General features: G+C 43.9%; 1 protein-coding gene and 1 non-coding gene across 2 annotated transcripts in view; one reads left to right on the top strand and one right to left on the bottom strand.

The window, feature by feature from the left end:
- GRK4 (G protein-coupled receptor kinase 4) overlaps positions 1-20,192 on the bottom strand; it is a 221,929-nt gene that overhangs the window by 92,029 nt on the left and 109,708 nt on the right. The window contains exon 6 of the mRNA XM_038745522.1: positions 4,923-5,015. Coding sequence (XP_038601450.1) covers positions 4,923-5,015 — 93 coding nt within the window. The remainder of the gene's footprint in view (positions 1-4,922; positions 5,016-20,192) is intronic.
- Positions 16,162-16,232, top strand: TRNAG-CCC. Its single transcript has one exon. It is a non-coding gene; the product is annotated as a tRNA-Gly (tRNA).

Genomic DNA, 20,192 nt, shown 5'->3' with positions numbered 1-20,192 from the left:
CAGATGAGGGAACTGAGGCCCAGAGAAGTGAAGTGACTTGCCCAAAGTCACACAGCTGACAAGTGGCGGAGCCGGGACTTGAACCCATGACCTCTGACTCCAAAGCCCGGGCTCTTTCTAGTCTTTCTAGACTGTGAGCACATTGTGAGCGGGGATTGTCTCTCTTTGTTGCTGAATTGTACTTTCCAAGCACTTAGTACAGTGCTCTGCACACAAGTAAGCGCTCAATATATACGATCAAATGAACGGATGAAATGCATAATCCCAGCTCTGCCACTTGTCTGCTGGGTGACCTTGGGCAATTCACTTCACTTCCCTGGGCCTCAGTGACCTCATCTGTAAAATGGGGATTGAGACAGCGAGCCCCATGTGGGACAGGAACTGTGTCCAACAGGATTTGCTTGTATCCATCCCAGTGCTTAGCACAGTGCCTGGTGCATAGTAAGTGCTTAACAAATACCATTGTTATTATTATTATAATTATTACAGAGAAAGGACTACTATATTACACAGTGTAATGATAATTATGGCACTTTTTGAGCTCTAATTATGATGATGATGGCATTTGATAAGCGCTTACTATGTGCCAAGCACTGGGGTAGATACTGGTTAATCAGATTGGATACAGTCTCTGTCCCACATGGGGCTCACAGTCTTAATCCCCATTTTACAGATGGGGTAACTAAGGCCCAGAGAAGTGAAGTGACTTGTTCATCGTCACACAACAGACATGTGGCAAAGATAGGATTAGAACCCAGGTCCTTCTGACTCCAAGACCTGGGCTCTAACCACTAATAATAATAATGATGGCATTTATTAAGCGCTTACTATGTGCGAAGCACTGTTCTAAGCGCTGGGGAGGTTACAAGGTGATCAGGTTGTCCTACGGGGGGTTCACAGTCTTCATCCCCATTTTACAGATGAGGTCACTGAGGCCAGAGAAGTGAAGTGACTTACCCAAAGTCACACAGCTGACAATTGGCGGAGCCGGGATTTGAACCCATGACCTCTGACTCCAAAGCCTGGGCTCTTTCCACTGAGCCACGCTGCTAAGCCAAGCTGCTTCTTAGATGCGTCAACTACACCAACGTATTTTGAAGTAATAATAATAATAATCATGGCAGTTATTAAGCGCTTACTATGTGCAAAGCACTGTTCTAAGTGCTGGGGAGTTTACAAGGTGATCAGGTTGTCATCATCATCAGTCATATTTATTGAGTGCTTACTGTGTGCAGAGCACTGTACTAAGCGCTTGGGAAGTCCAAGTTGGCAACCTATAGAGACGGTCCCTACCCAACAGTGGGCTCACAGTCTAAAAGGGGCAGACAGAGAACAAAACCAAACATACTAACAAAATAAAATAAATAGAATAGATATGTACAAGTAAAATAAATAAATAAATAGAGTAACAAATACGTACAAACCCACGTGGGGCTCACAGTCTTAATCCCCATTTTACAGATGAGGTCACTGAGGCACAGGGAAGTGAAGTGACTTGCCCAAAGTCACCCAGCTGACAAGTGGCGGAGCCAGGATTTGAACCCATGACCTCCGACTCCCAAGCCCGGGCTCTTTCCACTGAGCCACGCTGCTCACTTATGGTTCACCGATGCGCGTTCACTAACTGAAGGTAAATAATTTGCTAAAGCAAAACCGTAAGAAATAGCTTGGCTGCTGTTTGGTTGGCTACCAATTCTTTAGGGAGGTAGCTTGGCCGGGGGAAAAACCTGTACTTCCCAAGCGCTTAGTACAGTGCTCTGCACACAGTAAGCGCTCAATAAATACGATTGATTGATTGATTGATTGATTGATTGAAAAAGCTTAGAGTCTGGGGGGTCAGGACACTCAGATTTCAGTCCCAGTTCTGTCTCCGGCCCGCTTGCGACCTACGGCAAATCACTCACCCCCGTCCAGACTGTGAGCCCACTGTTGGGTAGGGACCGTCTCTATATGTTGCCAACTTGGACTTCCCAAGCGCTTAGTACAGTGCTCTGCACACAGTAAGCGCTCAATAAATACGATTGATTGATTGATTGATTGATTGATTGAAAAAGCTTAGAGTCTGGGGGGTCAGGACACTCAGATTTCAGTCCCAGTTCTGTCTCCGGCCCGCTTGCGACCTACGGCAAATCACTCACCCCCGTCCAGACTGTGAGCCCACTGTTGGGTAGGGACCGTCTCTATATGTTGCCAACTTGGACTTCCCAAGCGCTTAGTACAGTGCTCTGCACACAGTAAGCGCTCAATAAATACGATTGATTGATTGATTGATTGATTCAGCTGGTGTCTATAAACTGGGGATGAAATTGACTATCTAACGTGGAAATACTTTGGGAAAATGAAGATGCTCTTCCAATTCAAGGTGTTCTGATTCTTTGTGTCATTTAATACTCCCTACTCCCAACCAGTTGAACCCAGCTACAAGAGAATCAATCAACCAGTCAATCGTATATATTGAGCGCTTACTGTGTGCAGAGCACTGTACTAAGCGCTTGGGAAGTCCAAGTTGGCAACATATAGAGACGGTCCCTACCCAACAGCGGGCTCACAGTCTAGAAGGGGGAGACAGAGAACAAAACCAAACATACTAACAAAATAAAATAAATAGAATAGATATGTACAAGTAAAATAAATAGAGTAATAAATACGTACAAACATATATACATATATACAGGAAGCAGCGTGGCTCAGTGGAAAGAGCCCGGGCTTGGGAGTCGGAGGACGTGGGTTCTAATCCCGGCTCCACCACTTGTCAGCTGTGTGATCTTGGGCAAGCCGCTTAACTTCTCTTTGCCTCAGTGCCCTCAACTGTAAAATGGGGATGAAGACTGTGAACCCCACGTGGGACAACCTGATTACCTTGTATCTACCTCAGCGCTTAGAAGAGTGCTTTGCACATAGAAAGCTATTAACAAATACCATAATAATAATAATAATAATAGTACTATTACTATAATGTTATAATATATTATTATGTTAATAGTAATAACATTACTATTATTATTATTGTTATATTTGTTAAGAGCTTACTATTATTTATTATTATTATTATTATTATTATTATTATTATTATTATTATTATTATTATTATTAACATGGGTTCTAGTCCCGGCTCCACCACTTGTCAGCTGTGTGATCTTGGGCAAGCCACTGCACTTCTCTGGGCCTCAGTGCCCTCAACTGTGAAATGGGGATGAAGACTGTGAACCCCACGTGGGACAACCTGATTACCTTGCATCTACCTCAGCGCTTAGAAGAGTGCTTTGCACATAGTAAGCTCTTAACAAATACCATAATAATAATAATATTACTATTATTATAATGTTATAATATATTATTATGTTAATAGTAATATCATTACTATTATTATTATTATGGTATTTGTTAAGAGGTTACTATTATTATTACATTATTAATATTATTATTATTATTATTATTATTAACATGGGTTCTAGTTCCGGCTCCGCCACTTGTCAGCTGTGTGACCTTGGGCAAGCCGCTTAACTTCTCTTTGCCTCAGTGCCCTCAACTGTAAAATGGGGATGAAGACTGTGAACCCCACGTGGGAGAACCTGATTACCTTGTATCTACCTCAGTGCTTAGAACAGTGCTTTGCACATAGTAAGCTCTTAACAAATACCATAATAATGATATTACTATTATTATAATGTTATAATATATTATTATGTTAATAGTAATAACATTACTATTATTATTATTGTTAAATTTGTTAAGAGCTTATGATTATGATTATTATTATTATTATTATTATTATTATTATTATTATTATTATTAACATGGGTTCTAGTCCCGGCTCCACCACTTGTCAGCTGTGTGATCTTGGGCAAGCCGCTTAACTTCTCTTTGCCTCAGTGCCCTCAACTGTAAAATGGGGATGAAGACTGTGAACCCCACGTGGGACAACCTGATTACCTTGCATCTACCTCAGTGCTTAGAAGAGTGCTTTGCACATAGTAAGCTCTTAACAAATACCATAATAATAAAATTATTATTATTATTGTTATGGCATTTGTTAAGAACTTACTATTATTATTACATTATTATTATTATTGTTAACATGGGTTCTAATCCCGGCTCCGCCACTTGTCAGCTGTGTGATCTTGGGCAAGCCTCTTAACTTCTTTTTGCCTCAGTGCCCTCAACTATAAAATGGGGATGAAGACTGTGAACCCCACGTGGGACAACCTGATTACCTTGTATCTACCTCAGCGCTTAGAAGAGTGCTTTGCACATAGTAAGCTCCTAACAAATACCATAATAATAATAACAACATTAATATTATTATTATAGTATTTAATAGCTTACTATTATTATTACATTATTATTATTATTATTATTATTGTTAACATGGGTTCTAATCCCGGCTCCGCCACTTGTCAGCTGTGTGATCTTGGGCAAGCCTCTTAACTTCTCTTTGCCTCAGTGCCCTCAACTGTAAAATGGGGGTGAAGACCGTGAACCCCACGTGGGACAACCTGATTACCTTGCATCTACCTCAGCGCTTAGAAGAGTGCTTTGCACATAGTAAGCTCTTAGCAAATACCATAATAATAAAATTATTATTATTATTGTTATGGCATTTGTTAAGAGCTTACTATTATTATTACATTATTATTATTATTCTCCCAGAAACAAAAGGATTCTGGAGAATGAACCCATCATATTTAATGGGACATACCAAAATGATAAATTCCATTTTAGACTAAAGCTGGGGCAGTTTCCATTTTTCTCAATACTTCCCCATGAAGCTGAACACCAACCCACTCACTCTCATTTTTTAAAAAAACAAAACAAAACTGGGGGGAAAAGCAACTTTCACAAAACACTAAAATGATTCTGCAGGGCTTAAGAACGCACATGGGGATTTCCAGCTTGAAAATCCGGGCCAATCTAGAATTTACCTTTCTAGCCATTTCCACTGTAAAAACCGGGAGAAGTACATGCTTTCTTGGTAATCCTCAAAAGGTCCTCCACTTAAATAATCATGGACGAACCTTGGAAAAAAAAATAAACATGATTATTTTTTCTGGATTACAACCCGTTCGTTGGCATGCAGAAAGGCAATCAGTACATGAATGCGTTACAGAAATATGAATATGAAAACATGGCATTTCTGATTCAGGCCAGTGGTTCATCCAACACGGAATTCGTTCGCGAGGAATAACTAAAAGTAAGATGGTCGCCCCCCAAAACATCCATCTCAATGGTTGTGGTTGTAGTAATATCTGTAATTTTTCTCTCTCCGTCCTCAATTTTTTTCTTCATTAATCAATCAATCATATCTACTGAGCACTTACCATGAGCACTTACTAAGCGCTTGGGAGAGTACGTTATAAACAGAGCTGGTCTCTAGACTGTAAGCTCATTGTGGGCAAGGGACTTTTTGCTCCTTCTGTGCTATTGAACTCTCTCGAGTGTTTAGTACACTGCTCTGCACATAATAAGTGCTTAATAAATACCATTGATTGATTGGCTGACACATTTCATTCATTCATTCAATCATCATCATCATCAATCGAATTTATTGAGCGCTTACTATGTGCAGAGCACTGTACTAAGCGCTTGGGAAGTACAAATTGGCAACATATAGAGACAGTCCCTACCCAACAGTGGGCTCACAGTCTAAAAGGGGGAGACAGAGAACAAAACCAAACATACTAACAAAATAAAATAAATAGAATAGATATGTACAAATAAAATAAATAAATAAAAAGAGTAATAAATATGTACAAACATATATCCATATATACAGGTGCTGTGGGGAAGGGAAGGAGGTAAGATGTGGGGGATGGAGAGGGGGACGAGGGGGAGAGGAAGGAAGGGGCTCAGTGTGGGAAGGCCTCCTGGAGGAGGTGAGCTCTCAGTAGGGCCTTGAAGGGAGGAAGAGAGCTAGCTTGGCGGAGGGGCAGAGGGAGGACATTCCGGGCCCCGGGGGATGACGTGGGCCGGGGATCGATGGCGGGACAGGCGAGAACGAGGAACGGTGAGGAGATTAGCGGTGGCAGAGGAGCGGAGGGTGCGGGCTGGGCTGGAGAAGGAGAGAAGGGAGGTGACGTAGGAGGGGGCGAGGGGATGGATGGATGGACAGCCTGGAAGCCCAGGGTGAAGAGTTTCTGCCTGATGCGCAGATTGATTGGTAGCCGCTGGAGATTTTTGAGGAGGGGAGTAACAGGCCCAGAGCGTTTCTGGACAAAGACAATCCGGGAAGCGGCGTGAAATATGGATTGAAGTGGGGACAGACACAAGGATGGGAGATCAGAGAGAAGGCTGACACAGTAGTCCAGACGGGAGAGGATGAGAGCTTGAATGAGAAGGGTAGCAGTTTGGATGGAGAGGAAAGGGCGGATCTTGGCGATGTTGCGGAGCTGAGACTGGCAGGTTTTGGTGACGGCTTGGATGTGAGGGGTGAACGAGAGAGCGGAGTCGAGGATGACACCAAGGTTGCGGGCTTGGGAGACAGGAAGGATGGTAGTGCCGTCAACAGAGATGGGAAAGTCAGGGAGAGGGCAGGGGTTGGGAGGGAAGACAAGGAGTTCAGTCTTGGGCATGTTGAGTTTGAGGTGGCGGGCAGACATCCAGATGGAGATGTCCTGAAGGCAGGAGGAGATGCGAGCCTGGAGAGACGGGGAGAGAGCAGGGGCAGAGATGGAGACCTGGGTGTCATCAGCGTAGAGATGATAGTTCAAGCCGTGGGAGCGAATCATCATCATCATCATCAATCGTATTTATTGAGCGCTTACTGTGTGCAGAGCACTGTACTAAGCGCTTGAGAAGTACAAGTTGGCAACATAGGTCACTGAGGGAGTGCGTGTAGATCGAGAACAGAAGGGGACCAAGCACTGAACCTTGGGGAACCCCCACAGTAAGGGGATGGGAGGGGGAGGAGGAGCCTGCAAAAGAGACTGAGAATGAAAAATGCTAATGTACAAATAACACTTTTTTCACCGGTAATAAAGTACACATGAGATTCCTCTACACTCCCTAACTTCGAATAGCCGGTTAACTAACCAGTCAACGGAGCCCTCGGGAGCTCATCAGTAATCTCACTGATGGAACACCACACTTAATTAAAGGAAAGAAATGTGGTTCAGTGGTCAGAACGGCAGATTGGAAGTGAAAAGTCCTCGCTTGCTTCGCCCCAGCATTTCCACTGATTAGTCTGACTCACGGCAAGTCACTTTCTTAGTGTTTCCATTCTCCTCCTGTATAATGAGGGAAAATTATAGAGTACTCGGGATTCTGACCTCAGAAGACTGTTGTGTGCCTTCATTAGACAATCTTCATAAAAGGTTTGAAGCACGCATAAAAGGAACTGACTGTATCAAAGAATATATTCCATTTAACAGAGCAATAAATTCTTTAAATCGCCTCCCGTTGACTAATGGGTTGAAGCTGAGCTTCACGAGTGGTTTCTCCAGAGGTATCTGTAAATGTATAACTATTTTATCCCCTTGTTGAGCCTCCAAAGAGTATAATTTTCCAATGTTTTAAATGGTATTTGTTAAGCGCTCACTATGTGCCAGGCGCTGTTCTAACCTCAAGGGTAGATACACGATAATTGGGTTGGACACAGGCTCTGTTCTAAAGAAGCAGCGTGTTCAAAAGAAGCAGCGTGGCTCAGTGGAAAGAGCCCGGGCTTTGGAGTCAGAGGTCATGGGTTCAAATCCCGGCTCCGCCACTTGTCAGCTGGGTGACTTTGGGCAAGTCACTTCACTTCTCTGAGCTTCAGTTCCCTCATCTGTAAAATGGGGATTAAGACTGTGAGCCCCACGTGGGACAACCTGATCACCTTGTACCCCCCAGCGCTTAGAACAGTGCTTTGCACATAGCAAGCGCTTAACAAATACCATCATTATTATTAGTATAAATGGGGCTCACAGTCTTAATCCCCATTTTACAGATGAGGGAACTGAGGGCCAGAGAAGTGAAGTAACTTGCCCAAGGTCACCCAGCGGAGAGGTGGCAGAGCCGGGATTAGAACCCAGGTCCCTCTGACCTCCAGTTCCACGGTCTATCCGCTGGGCCACGCTGCTTCTGAATGTGAACTCTATTTTAAAATATTATTAGTATGGCACTGCATTCAAATTTGGCCAAAGTACTTTCATCTAAAAATAGTTCTCTGAAGACATTGATTATGAGGAGTTGATATCCCGTTGTTGGGTAGGGACCGTCTCTATATATTGCCAACTTGTACTTCCCCAGTGCTTAGTACAGTGCTCTGCACCCAGTAAGCGCTCAATAAATACGATTGAATGAATGAATGAATATGAAGATGACATGTGGGGTACAGGAATCCCTTTGAACTAGGAAGCGCTGGGGTGGATACGAGATAATCTGGTTGTTCACAGTCCCTGGCCCACCTGGGGCTCCCAAACTTAAAACCCATTTTACAGATGAGATGACTGAGGCCCGGAGAAGTGAAGTGATTTGTCCAAGGTCACACGGCAGAAAAGTGGCAGAGCCAGAATTAAAACCCAGGTCCTCTGACTCTCGGGCCTGGGCTCTATCTACCATTCATTCATTCATTCATTCATTCATTCATTCATTCATTCATTCATCCATTAAATCGTATTTATTCATTCATTCATTCCTCCCTCCCTCCTCAAATCCACCAAAATAGCACACTTTCCCCCATCAAGGCCCTACTGAAAGCTCACCTCCTCCAAGAGGCCTTCCCAGATTGAGCCCCCCTTTTCTTCTGCTCCCCCGCATCAACCCAACTCCCTCCCTCTGCCCCACTCCCCCCTCTCTGCCCCACTGCACTTGTATCTATATCATTCTATTTATTTTATTAATGAAAATGATAATGATATAATGATAATGATAATGATATATATCTGCAATTCTATTTATTTATTTTGATGCTACTGATGCCTGTTTACTTGTTTTGATGTCTGCCTCCCCCCTTCTAGACTGTGAGCCCATTGTCAGGCAAGGATTGTCTCTATTTGTGGCTGAATTGTACTTCCCAAGCTCTGAGTACAGTGGTCTGCACACACTAAGTGCTCAATAAATACAACTGAGTGAACTGAATGAATGAATACTAAGTGCTGCGGAAAGATTTAAGCAAGATTTCAGCAGAGCCAGGATGAGAATCCGGGCCTTCTGGCTCTCAGGCCCAGGCACTTTCCACTAATAATAATAATAATGGCATTTATTAAGTGCTTACTACGTGCAAAGCACTGTTCTAAGCGCTGGGGCGTGGAGCTCACAGTCTTAATCCCCATTTTACAGATGAGGTCACTGAGGCACAGAGAAGCTAAGTGACTTGCCCAAAGTCGCACAGCTGACAATTGCCGGAGCCGGGGTTTGAACCCATGACCTCTGACTCCAAAGCCCGGGCTCTTTTCCGCGGAGCCACGCTGCTTCACTGAGGCCATGCTGCTTCTCACCTAGTAAATCTGCTAGTTTTCCCCCCCTTCTCTGCTCATGTGATGACGGAGCTCTAAGCTAGCCATTGTCCATATCAGTCTTTCAATCGTATTTATCGAGCACTTACTGGGGGGCAGAGCACTGTACTAAACGTTTAGGAGAGTACGATATGAGAGAACGGCCCTGCTGAGAGCTCACCTCCTCCAGGAGGCCTTCCCAGACTGAGCCCCTTCCTTCCTCTCCCCCTCGTCCCCCTCTCCATCCCCCCCATCTTACCTCCTTCCCTTCCCCACAACACCTGTATATATGTTTGTACATATTTATTACTCTATTTATTTATTTATTTATTTTACTTGTCCATATCTATTCTATTTATTTTATTTTGTTAGTATGTTTGGTTTTGTTCTCTGTCTCCCCCCTTTTAGACTGTGAGCCCACTGTTGGGTAGGGACTGTCTCTATATGTTGCCAATTTGTACTTCCCAAGCGCTTAGTACAGTGCTCTGCACACAGTAAGCGCTCAATAAATACGGTTGATGATGATGATGATATAACAACAAACAGATACGTTCCCTGCCCACGACGAGCTAACCAGCTGATGAATATACCTAGTCGGAAAACTTTCCAACACCCAACTGCATTAAAGACACACCTATAAAGAAGAAAAAGAAATCCACCCCACCCAACTGGCATATCAGTTTCAAGAATGTGTCATCATCAATCGTATTTATTGAGCGCTTACTATGTGCAGAGCACTGTTCTAGTGTCACCAAGTAAGCAGAAAGTGCCGCATTAAACTATGTGATTCGGTTATCAAACCTTTTTTGGTGTTCGGGCTGAGGGTGGATTTGCGAGCCCTATTCCATTCCATCTGGCTCTGCACACAATAAACTCTTAATTAATACTACTGAATGAATGAATGTATCAATTTGCCTCCACTGTGATCTTGGGGAAATCACCTAGCTTTGCTGTGCCTCAGTTTCCTCATCTGTAAAATGGGGATTCATTACCTATCTTGGACGGTGAGCTCTCTGTGGCTCTGTGGAGCCCTCTTTTAGACTGTGAACCCCTTTTAGACTGTGAACCCACTGTTGGGTAGGGACTGTCTCTATATGTTGCCAGCCTGTACTTCCCAAGCGCTTAGTACAGTGCTCTGCACACAGTAAGTGCTCAATAAATACGACTGATTGATTGATTGACTGATTGATTGATTGACTGTGGTACAGGGACTTTGTTCTTCTAGACTGTGAGCCCGCTGTTGGGTAGGGACTGTCTCTACATGTTGCCAGCTTGTACTTCCCGAGCGCTTAGTACAGTGCTCTGCACACAGTAAGTGCTCCATAAATACGATTGATTGATTGATTGATTGATTGATTGTGGTACAGGGACTTTGTTCTTCTAGACTGTGAGCCCACTTTTGGGTAGGGACCGTCTCTATATGTTGCCGACTTGTACTTCCCAAGCGCTTAGTACAGTGCTCTGCACACAGTAAGCGCTCAATAAATATGATTGATTGATCGATTTTGTTCCAGCTGGTTGTCTTGGCTCTACTCCATCGTTTAGTACCATGCTTGGCACCTTGTAAGCCCTTAATGCCATTAGTATTAGCAGTAGTTGTAGTAGTATTACCATCACTGTTGGGTAGGGACTGTCTCTATATGTTGCCAATTTGTACTTCCCAAGCGCTTAGTACAGTGCTCTGCACATAGTAAGCGCTCAATAAATATGATTGATGATGATGATCATCAACAATTTATTGAGCTCCGATGTGATCCAGAACACACACTACTTACATGGAAATATTTGGAGAAAAAATGGACACAACCTTTGCTTTAACCAAGGTAATCATAACGATAATAATAATAATAATAATAATTACATTTATTATTATTGCCAACATATTCCCTTGCACCTCAATCTCTCCTCTCCTGCTGCTGACCTCTTGCTTACTCACTCTCTCTCCCTCTCCCCCTTCTAGACTGTGAGCCCGTTGTCGGGTAGGGACCGTCTCTATACGTTGCCAACTTGTACTTCCCAAGCGCTTAGTACAGTGCCCTGCATGCAGTAAGCGCTCAATAAATACGATTGAAGGAAGGAAGGAATCTGGCTACCTTCCTAAATTGGGTTTCACAGGTGTGACACATCAAAGTGTTCTAATTGGACGCAATACGCAAAGAAACGCCGCGCAACATTATGACATCCTTTAAGAAGCTGTACAGAACTGAGGGGCGACTAAAGCATGAAAATCCTGTATTTTAACTGAATTTGAATGAAAGAATGCTATTCCACTGGCAGAGTGGTTTACCAAGAGGCAGATACAGTAGAGCATAAATATTCACGTTAGCTACAGCCTTTTTATTTTTTTTTTAAATGGTACTTTTTAAGCACTTATTATGTGCCAGTCACTGTTCAAAACTCTGGAGTAGCTACAAGATCATCATCATCATCATCATCAATCATATTCATTGAGCGCTTACTATGTGCAGAGCACTGTACTAAGCGCTTGGGAAGTACAAGTTGGCAACATATAGGGACAGTCCCTACCCAACAGTGGGCTCACAGTCTAAAAGGGGGAGACAGAGAACAAAACCAAACATACTAACAAAATAAAATAAATAGAATAGATATGTACAAGTAAAATAAATAGAGTAATAAATTTGTACACACATATATACACATATACAGGATATCTATATATAGATAGATATATCGATATATCTATCTATCTATATAATGTATATATATGCATATATACATTCTAAGCACTGGGGGAGATACAAGGTTTATTCATTCATTCATTTCATTCATTCATTTAATTCATTCATTTAATCGTATTTACAAGATAACTGTGAGCCCACTGTCAGGTAGGGACCGTCTCTATATTCATTCATTCAATCGTATTAATTGAGCGCTTTCTGTGTGCAGAGCACTGTCCTAAGCGCTTGGGAAGTCCAAGTTGGCAACATAGAGAGACGGTCCCTACCCAACAGCGGGCTCACAGTCTAGAAGGGGGAGACGGGGACAAAACAAAGCATATTAACAAAATAAATAGAAAAATATGCACAGATAAAATAGAGTAATAAATAGGTTGCCAACTTGTACTTCTCAAGCGCTTAGTACAGTGCTCTGCACACAGTAAGCGCTCAATAAATACGACTGAGTGAATGAATGAATGAAAGATAATCAGACTGGGAATAGTCCATGTCCCATATGGGGCTCACCGTCTTCTTGTTTTGTTTTGTTGTCTGTCTCCCCACTTCTAGACCACGAGCCCGTTGTTGGGTAGGGATTGTCTCTATCTGTTGCCGAATTGTACTTTCCAAGCGCTTAGTTCAGTGCTCTGCACATAGTAAGCGCTCAATAAATACGACTGATGATGATGATGATGCTCTGCACACAGTAAGCGCTCAATAAATACGATTGAATGAATGAATCCCCATTTGACAGGTAAGGTCACTGAGGCACCGAGAGGTTAAGTGACTTATCCAAGGTCACGCAGCGAACAAGCGGGAGAGTCGGCATTAGAATCTAGTACCTCTGACTCACAAGCAGATACTCCATCCATTAGGCCATGCTGCCTTCTCACTGGGGGCAGGAGGTATTTTCCGTCATTCACATTATCTTCATCTTCAGTTTGACTGGTCTTTGTTCTAATTCCTCTATTGGCCACATCAACCGAGGAGAAATCAATCAATTGCATTTATTGAGCGCTTACTGTGTGCAGAGCACTGTACTAAGCGCTTGGGAAGTACAAGTTGGCAACATATAGAGACACATAAAGAGATGCATGAAGAGAGCGCCGTGTGTGGCTTTGCACACCCTAAATGTGACCATTGATTCATTCAATTCATGCAATTGTATTTATTCATCAATCATCAATCATCGATCGTATTTATTGAGCGCTTACTGTGTGCAGAGCACTGTACTAAGCGCTTGGGAAGTCCAAGTTGGCAACATATTGAGACAGTCCCTACCCAACAGTGGGCTCACAGTCTAAAAGGGGGAGACAGAGAACAAAACCAAACATACTAACAGAATAAAATAAATAGAATAGATATGTGCAAGTAAAATAAATAAATAAATAGAGTAATAAATATGTACAAACATATATACATATATACAGGTGCTGTGGGGAAGGGAAGGAGGTAATATGGGGGGGATGGAGAGGGGGACGAGGGCGAGAAGAAGGAAGGGGCTCAGTCTGGGAAGGCCTCCTGGAGGAGGTGAGCTCTCAGCAGGGCCTTGAAGGGAGGAAGAGAGCTAGCTTTGTACTTCCCAAGCACTTAGTACAGTGCTCTGCACACAGTAAGCGCTCAATAAATACGATTGATGATGATGATGATGATCCGTTGATTTCTCCAAGAAAATGTTTCCTCTCATTCACCCCGGTGCTACTAGATAAGGTCAGGCGAGGTTTATTTCTGTTTTTAATTCAGCAAGGATCGGACAGAGCTTCACGCGCCTCCCCATTCATCAATCAGTCAATCAATCGTATTTATTGAGTGCTTACTATGTGCGGAGCACTGTACTAAGCGCTTGGGAAGTACAAGTTGGCAACATCTAGAGACAGTCCCTACCCAACAGTGGGCTCACAGTCTAAAAGGGGGAGACAGAGAACAAAACCAAACATACTAACAAAATAAAATAAATAGAATAGATATGTGCAAGTAAAATAAATAAATAAATAAATAGAGTAATAAATATGTACGAACATATATCCGTATATACAGGTGCTGTGGGGAAGGGAAGGAGGCAAGATGGGGGGGATGGAGAGGGGGGCGAGGGGGAGAGGAAGGAAGGGGCTCAGTCTGGGAAGGCCTCCTGGAGGAGGTGAGCTCTCAGTAGGGCTTTGAAGGGAGAAAGAACTTAAAGTGCTCCTCCTTGGAATTCAATAGGTACGCTAATTCAGGGAATATGCTTCCGAAGCAGCACGGCTCAGCGGAAAGAGCCCGGGCTTGGGATTCAGATTTACTATTCTATTTATTTTATTTTGTTAATATGTCTTGTTTTGTCGTCTGTCTTCCCCTTCTAGACTGTGAGCCCGCTGTCGGGTAGGGACCGCCTCTCTGTGTTGCCAACTTGTACTTCCCAAGCGCTTAGTACAGTGCTCTGAACACAGTAAGTGCTCAATAAATACGACTGAATGAATGAATGAATGAATGGCCACCTGTTCACATGTTTTGTTTTGTTGTTTGTCTCCCCCTTCTAGACTGTAAGCCCGTTGTTGGGTAGGGACCGTCTCTATATGTTGCCAACTTGGACTTCCCAAGCGCTTAGAACAGTGCTCTGCACACAGTAAGCGCTCAATAAATATGATTGAATGAATGAAAGTGCTTAACAGATACCATTATTATTATTATTGAATCCCCATTTTGCAGATGAGGGAACTGAGAGAAGTTAAGCAATAATAATAATAATAGCATTTGTTAAGTGCTTAGTCTGTGCCAAGCACTGTTCTAAGCACTGGGGTGGGGGGAGGGAACAAGGTGCTCAGGTTGTCCCACAGGGGGCTCACGGTCTTAATCCCCATTTTACAGATGAGGTCACTGAGGCACAGAGAAGTTAAGCGACCTGTCCAAGGTCACACTGCAGGTAAGTGGCAGAGCTGGAATTAGGCCCATGCTCTTTCCACTAGGCCACACTGTCCATCCTGGGGATGTGAACCCCAGGTGGGACAGGGATTGTGTCCAGCCTGATTACCTTGGATCAGCGTGGCTCAGTGAAAAGAGCCCGGGCTTTGGAGTCAGAGGTCATGGGTTCGAATCCCGACTCCACCACATGATGGCTGTGTGACCTTGGGCAAGTCACTTAACTTCTCTGAGCCTCAGTTACCTCATCTGTAAAATGGGGATTGATTGTGAGCCCCACGTGGGGCAACATGATCACCTTGTATCCCCCCCAGCGCTTAGAACAGTGGTCTGCACATAGTAAGTGCTTAACAAATGCCATCATTATTATTATTATTATTATTATTATTATTATTATTATTATTATTATTACCCCAGCATATAGTACAGTGCCCGACACTTAGTAAGCGCAGCATGGCTCAGTGGCAAGAGCCCGGGCTTTGGAGTCAGAGGTCATGGGTTCAAATCCCGGCTCCGCCAACTGTCAGCTGTGTGATTTTGGGCAAGTCACCTCACTTCTCTGTGCCTCAGTTCCCTCATCTGTAAAATGGGGATGAAGATTGTGAGCCCACTGTGGGACAACCTGATCACCTTGTAACCTCCCCAGTGCTTAGAATAGTGCTTTGCACATAGTAAGTGCTTAATAAATGCCATTATTATTATTAAAGAAGGAAAGAATAAAACAAAACCCAAAAACCTTTGTTTAGGAGGAAGGTGCTGTGGATCTAGAGGTTTAAACAAAAGTCGACCCCTCAAATCGGGGAGGGAAACAGAATCAATCAAATGACCAAGGATATTTATGGCATCCTTACTGTGTGCAGAGCACTGTACTAAGCCCTTGTACTAAGTACAATATAACAGAGTTGGTAGGTACATTTTCGGAATGACAGAGGAGACGAAGCGGAGTCTATTCTAGGTGCAGAGGATAATAATATTCATTCGATCGTATTTATATTCACTCAATCAATAAGTACGATTGAATGAATGAATGAATAATCATAATAATGATAATAATAGCATTTGTTAAGCACTTACTATGTGTCAAGCACTGTTCTAAGCGCTGGAATAGATATAAGATAATCAGATTAATAATAATGGTATTTGTTAAGTGCTACGTGCAAAGCACTGTTCAAAGCACGTGAGCACTGGTGGCTCAGTGGTAGAATTGTCGCCTCCCACGCGGTAGACCCGGGTTCGATTCCTGGCCAATGCAGAGGTTTAGAGAAGCAGCGTGGCTCAGTGGAAAGAGCCCAGGAGTCAGAGGTCATGGGTTCAAATCCCGGCTCTGCCAATTGTCAGCTGTGTGATTTGGGGCAAGTCACTTAACTTCTCTGGGCCTCAGTTACCTCATCTGTAAAATGGGGATTAAGACTGTGAGCCCCCCGTGGGACAACCTGATTACTTTGTAACCTCCCCAGCGCTTAGAACAGTGCTTTGCACATAGTAAGTGCTTAATAAATGCCATTATTATATTCTCTGTCTCCCCCTTTTAGACTGTGAGCCCACTGTTGGGTAGGGACTGTCTCTATATGTTGCCAACTTGTACTTCCCCAGCGCTTAGTACAGTGCTCTGCACACAGTAAGCGCTCAATAAATACAATTGATTGATTGACATTGAAAGTGCTGGGGAGGTTACAAGGTGATCAGGTTGTCCCACGGGGGGCTCACAGTTTTAATCAACATTTTGCAGATGAGGGAACTGAAGCCCAGAGAAGTGAAGTGACTTGCCCGAAGTCACACAGCTGACAGTTGGCGGAGCCGGGATTAGAACCCATGACCTCTGACTCCAAAGCCCGGGCTCTTTCCACTGAGCCACGCTGCTGCTCAGCATCCCTGTCTCACGCTCATTCATTCATTCAATCGTATTTATTGAGCGCTTACTGTGTGCAGAGCACTGTACTAAGCGCTTGGGAAGTACAAGTTGGCAACATCTAGAGACGGTCCCTACCCAACAGCGGGCTCACGTGAGGTTCACAGTCTTTATCCCCATTTTACACAGGGCTGCACTAGGCAACCAGGAACAAAGAACACATTTAGGCATTACAGAGTTCTAGGAAAAGGAGGATTTGGAGAGGTGAGTAATGCGTGACCCAATTGGGAACAGTAATCCTTGAGACCATTTTGGAGAAGATAATGCACAGATTAAACCAGTAAATGGTTTTTAGACTGTGAGCCCACTGTTGGGTAGGGACTGTCTCTATGTGTTGCCAATTTGTACTTCCCAAGCGCTTAGTACAGTGCTCTGCACATAGTAAGCGCTCAATAAATACGATTGATTGATTGATTGATTGATTGGTTTTCTCGAGACATTTTCTGACCGTCTCTATATGCTGCCGACTTGGACTTCCCAAGCGCTTAGTCCAGTGCTCTGCACACAGTAAGCGCTCAATAAATACGATTGAATGAATGAATGAATGAATACCACTGAACGCAGAAGAAAAACCTAGGCAGGCAGGAAAAATAAAATAGGACTTTGGCTGATCCCTGAACTTTATTCTGTTGACTTGACACCCGTCCACATGTTTTGTTTTGTTGTCTGTCTCCCCCTTCTAGATTGTGAGCCCGTTGTTGGGTAGGGACCGTCTCTAGATGCTGCCAACTTGGACTTACCAAGTGCTTAGTACAGTGCTCTGCACACAGTAAGCGCTTAATAAATACGACTGAATGAATGAATATGAGATATGTTCCCAACTTGTACTTCCCAAGCGCTTAGTACAGTGCTCTGCACACAGTGAGAGCTCAATAAATACAATTGAATGAATGAATGAACTTCTCCGGGCCCCAGGTACCTCATCTTCTAGACTGTGAGCCCATTGTCGGGTAGGGACCGTCTCTAGATTTTGCCAACTTGTCCTTCCCAAGCGCTTAGTACAGTGCTCTGCACACAGTAAGCGCTCAATAAATACGATGGAATGAATGAATGAATGAATGTTTGTACAGATTTATCACTCTATTTTACTTGTACCTATTCACTATCCCATTTTGTTAACGATGTGCATCGGGCTTTATTTCTATTCGTTCCGACGGCATGACGCCCGTCCACATGTTGTGTTTCGTCATCCGTCTCCCCCTTCTAGACTGTGAGTCCGCTGTGGGGTAGGGACCGTCTCTATATGCTGCCAACTTGGACTTCCCAAGCGCTTAGTACAGTGCTCTGCACACAGTAAGCGCTCAATAAATAGGATTGAATGAATGAATATGAGATAAGTGTGGCACAGCGGGAAGTGAAATGACTGGTTCAAGGTCACACAGCAGTCAAGTGGTGGAGCCAGGATTAGGACCCTACTGAGAGCTCCCCTACTCCAGGAGGCCTTCCCAGGCTGAGCTCCCCTTTTCCTCTGCTCCTCCTCCCCTCCCCATCGCCCCGACTCCCTCCCTCTGCTCTACCCCCCTCCCCACCCCACAGCACTTGTGTATATTTGTACATATTTATTACTCTATTTTATTAGTGATCATCATCATCATCAATCGTATTTATTGAGCGCTTACTGTGTGCAGAGCACTGTACTAAGCGCTTGGGAAGTACAAATTGGCAACACATAGAGACAGTCCCTACCCAACAGTGGGCTCACAGTCTAAAAGGGGGAGACAAAACCAAACATACTACAAAATAAAATAGAATGGATATGTGCAAGTAAAATAAATAAATAAATAGAGTAATAAATATGTACAAACATATATACATATATATAGTGATGTGTATATAGCTATAATTCTATTTATATCGATTCTATTGACGCCTCTCTACTTGTCTTGTTTTGTTGTCTGTCTCCTCCTTTCTAAACCGTGAGCCCGTGGTGGGCAGGGATCGTCCCTATCTGTTGCCGAATTGTACTTTCCAAGAGTGTAGTACAGTACTCTGTAATAATAATAATAATAATGACGGCATTTGTTAAGCGCTTACTATGTGCAAAGCACTGTTCTAAGCGCTGGGGAGGATACAAGGCGATCAAGTTGTCCCACATGGGGCTCACAATCTTAATCCCCATTTTACAGATGAGTTAACTGAGGCATAGAGAAGTTAAGTGACTTGCCCCAAGTCACACAGCTGACAATTGCAGAGCCAGGATTTGAACCCCTGACCTCTGACTCCAGAGCCCGGGCTCTTTCCACTGAGCCACGCTGCTTCTCTGCCAACTGTACACAGTAAGAGCTCAATAAAATTTTATAGAATTTTATTTTATCCTGTTAATATGCTTTGTTTTGTTGTCTGCCTCCCCCTTCTAGACTGTGAGCCCGCTGTTGGGTAGGGACCGTCTCTAGATGTTGCCAACTTGGACTTCCCAGGCGCTTAGTCCGGTGCTCTGCACTCAGTAAGCGCTCAATAAATACGATTGAATGAATGAATGAATAAATACAATTGAATGAATGAACCCAGCTCCTTGTGATTTCCAGGCTCAGGCTCTAGCCACAAGGCTGGAGCGCGAGAGGGAAGAGGAGGAGGTAGAAGCCTGTAGGAGCCTATAGGAGCCTATATGTTCAGCTTCAAGGCTATCCATCCCCTCGCCTCCTCCTACCTCACCTCCCTTCTCTCCTTCTCCAGCCCAGCCCGCACCCTCCGCTCCTCCGCCACTAATCTCCTCACCGTTAGGCCTCGTTCTCGCCTGTCATCATCATCATCATCATCAATTGTATTTATTGAGCGCTTACTATGTGCAGAGCACTGTACTAAGTGCTTGGGAAGTACAAACTGGCAACACATAGAGACAGTCCCTACCCAACAGTGGGCTCACAGTCTAAAAGGGGGATGTCCCGCCATCGACCCCCGGCCCACGTCATCCCCCGGGCCTGGAATGGCCTCCCTCTGCCCATCCACCAAGCTCGCTCTCTTCCTCCCTTCAAGGCCCTGCTGAGAGCTCACCTCCTCCAGGAGGCCTTCCCAGACTAAGCCCCTTCCTTCCTCTCCCCCTCGTCCCCCTCTCCATCCCCCCATCTTACCTCCTTCCCTTCCCCACAGCACCTGTATATATGCTTGTACATATTTATTACTCTATTTATTTATTTATTTATTTATTTTACTTGTACATATCTATTCTATTTATTTTATTTTGTTAGTATGTTTGGTTTGTTCTCTGTCTCCCCCTTTTAGACGGTGAGCCCACTGTTAGGTAGGGACTGTCTCTATATGTTCCCAACTTGTACTTCCCAAGCGCTTAGTACAGTGCTCTGCACA

Source organism: Tachyglossus aculeatus, chromosome 4 (assembly GCF_015852505.1).
Source record: "Tachyglossus aculeatus isolate mTacAcu1 chromosome 4, mTacAcu1.pri, whole genome shotgun sequence".
Classification (NCBI taxonomy): domain Eukaryota; kingdom Metazoa; phylum Chordata; class Mammalia; order Monotremata; family Tachyglossidae; genus Tachyglossus; species Tachyglossus aculeatus.
This window is presented reverse-complemented; position numbering and strand designations above follow the sequence as displayed.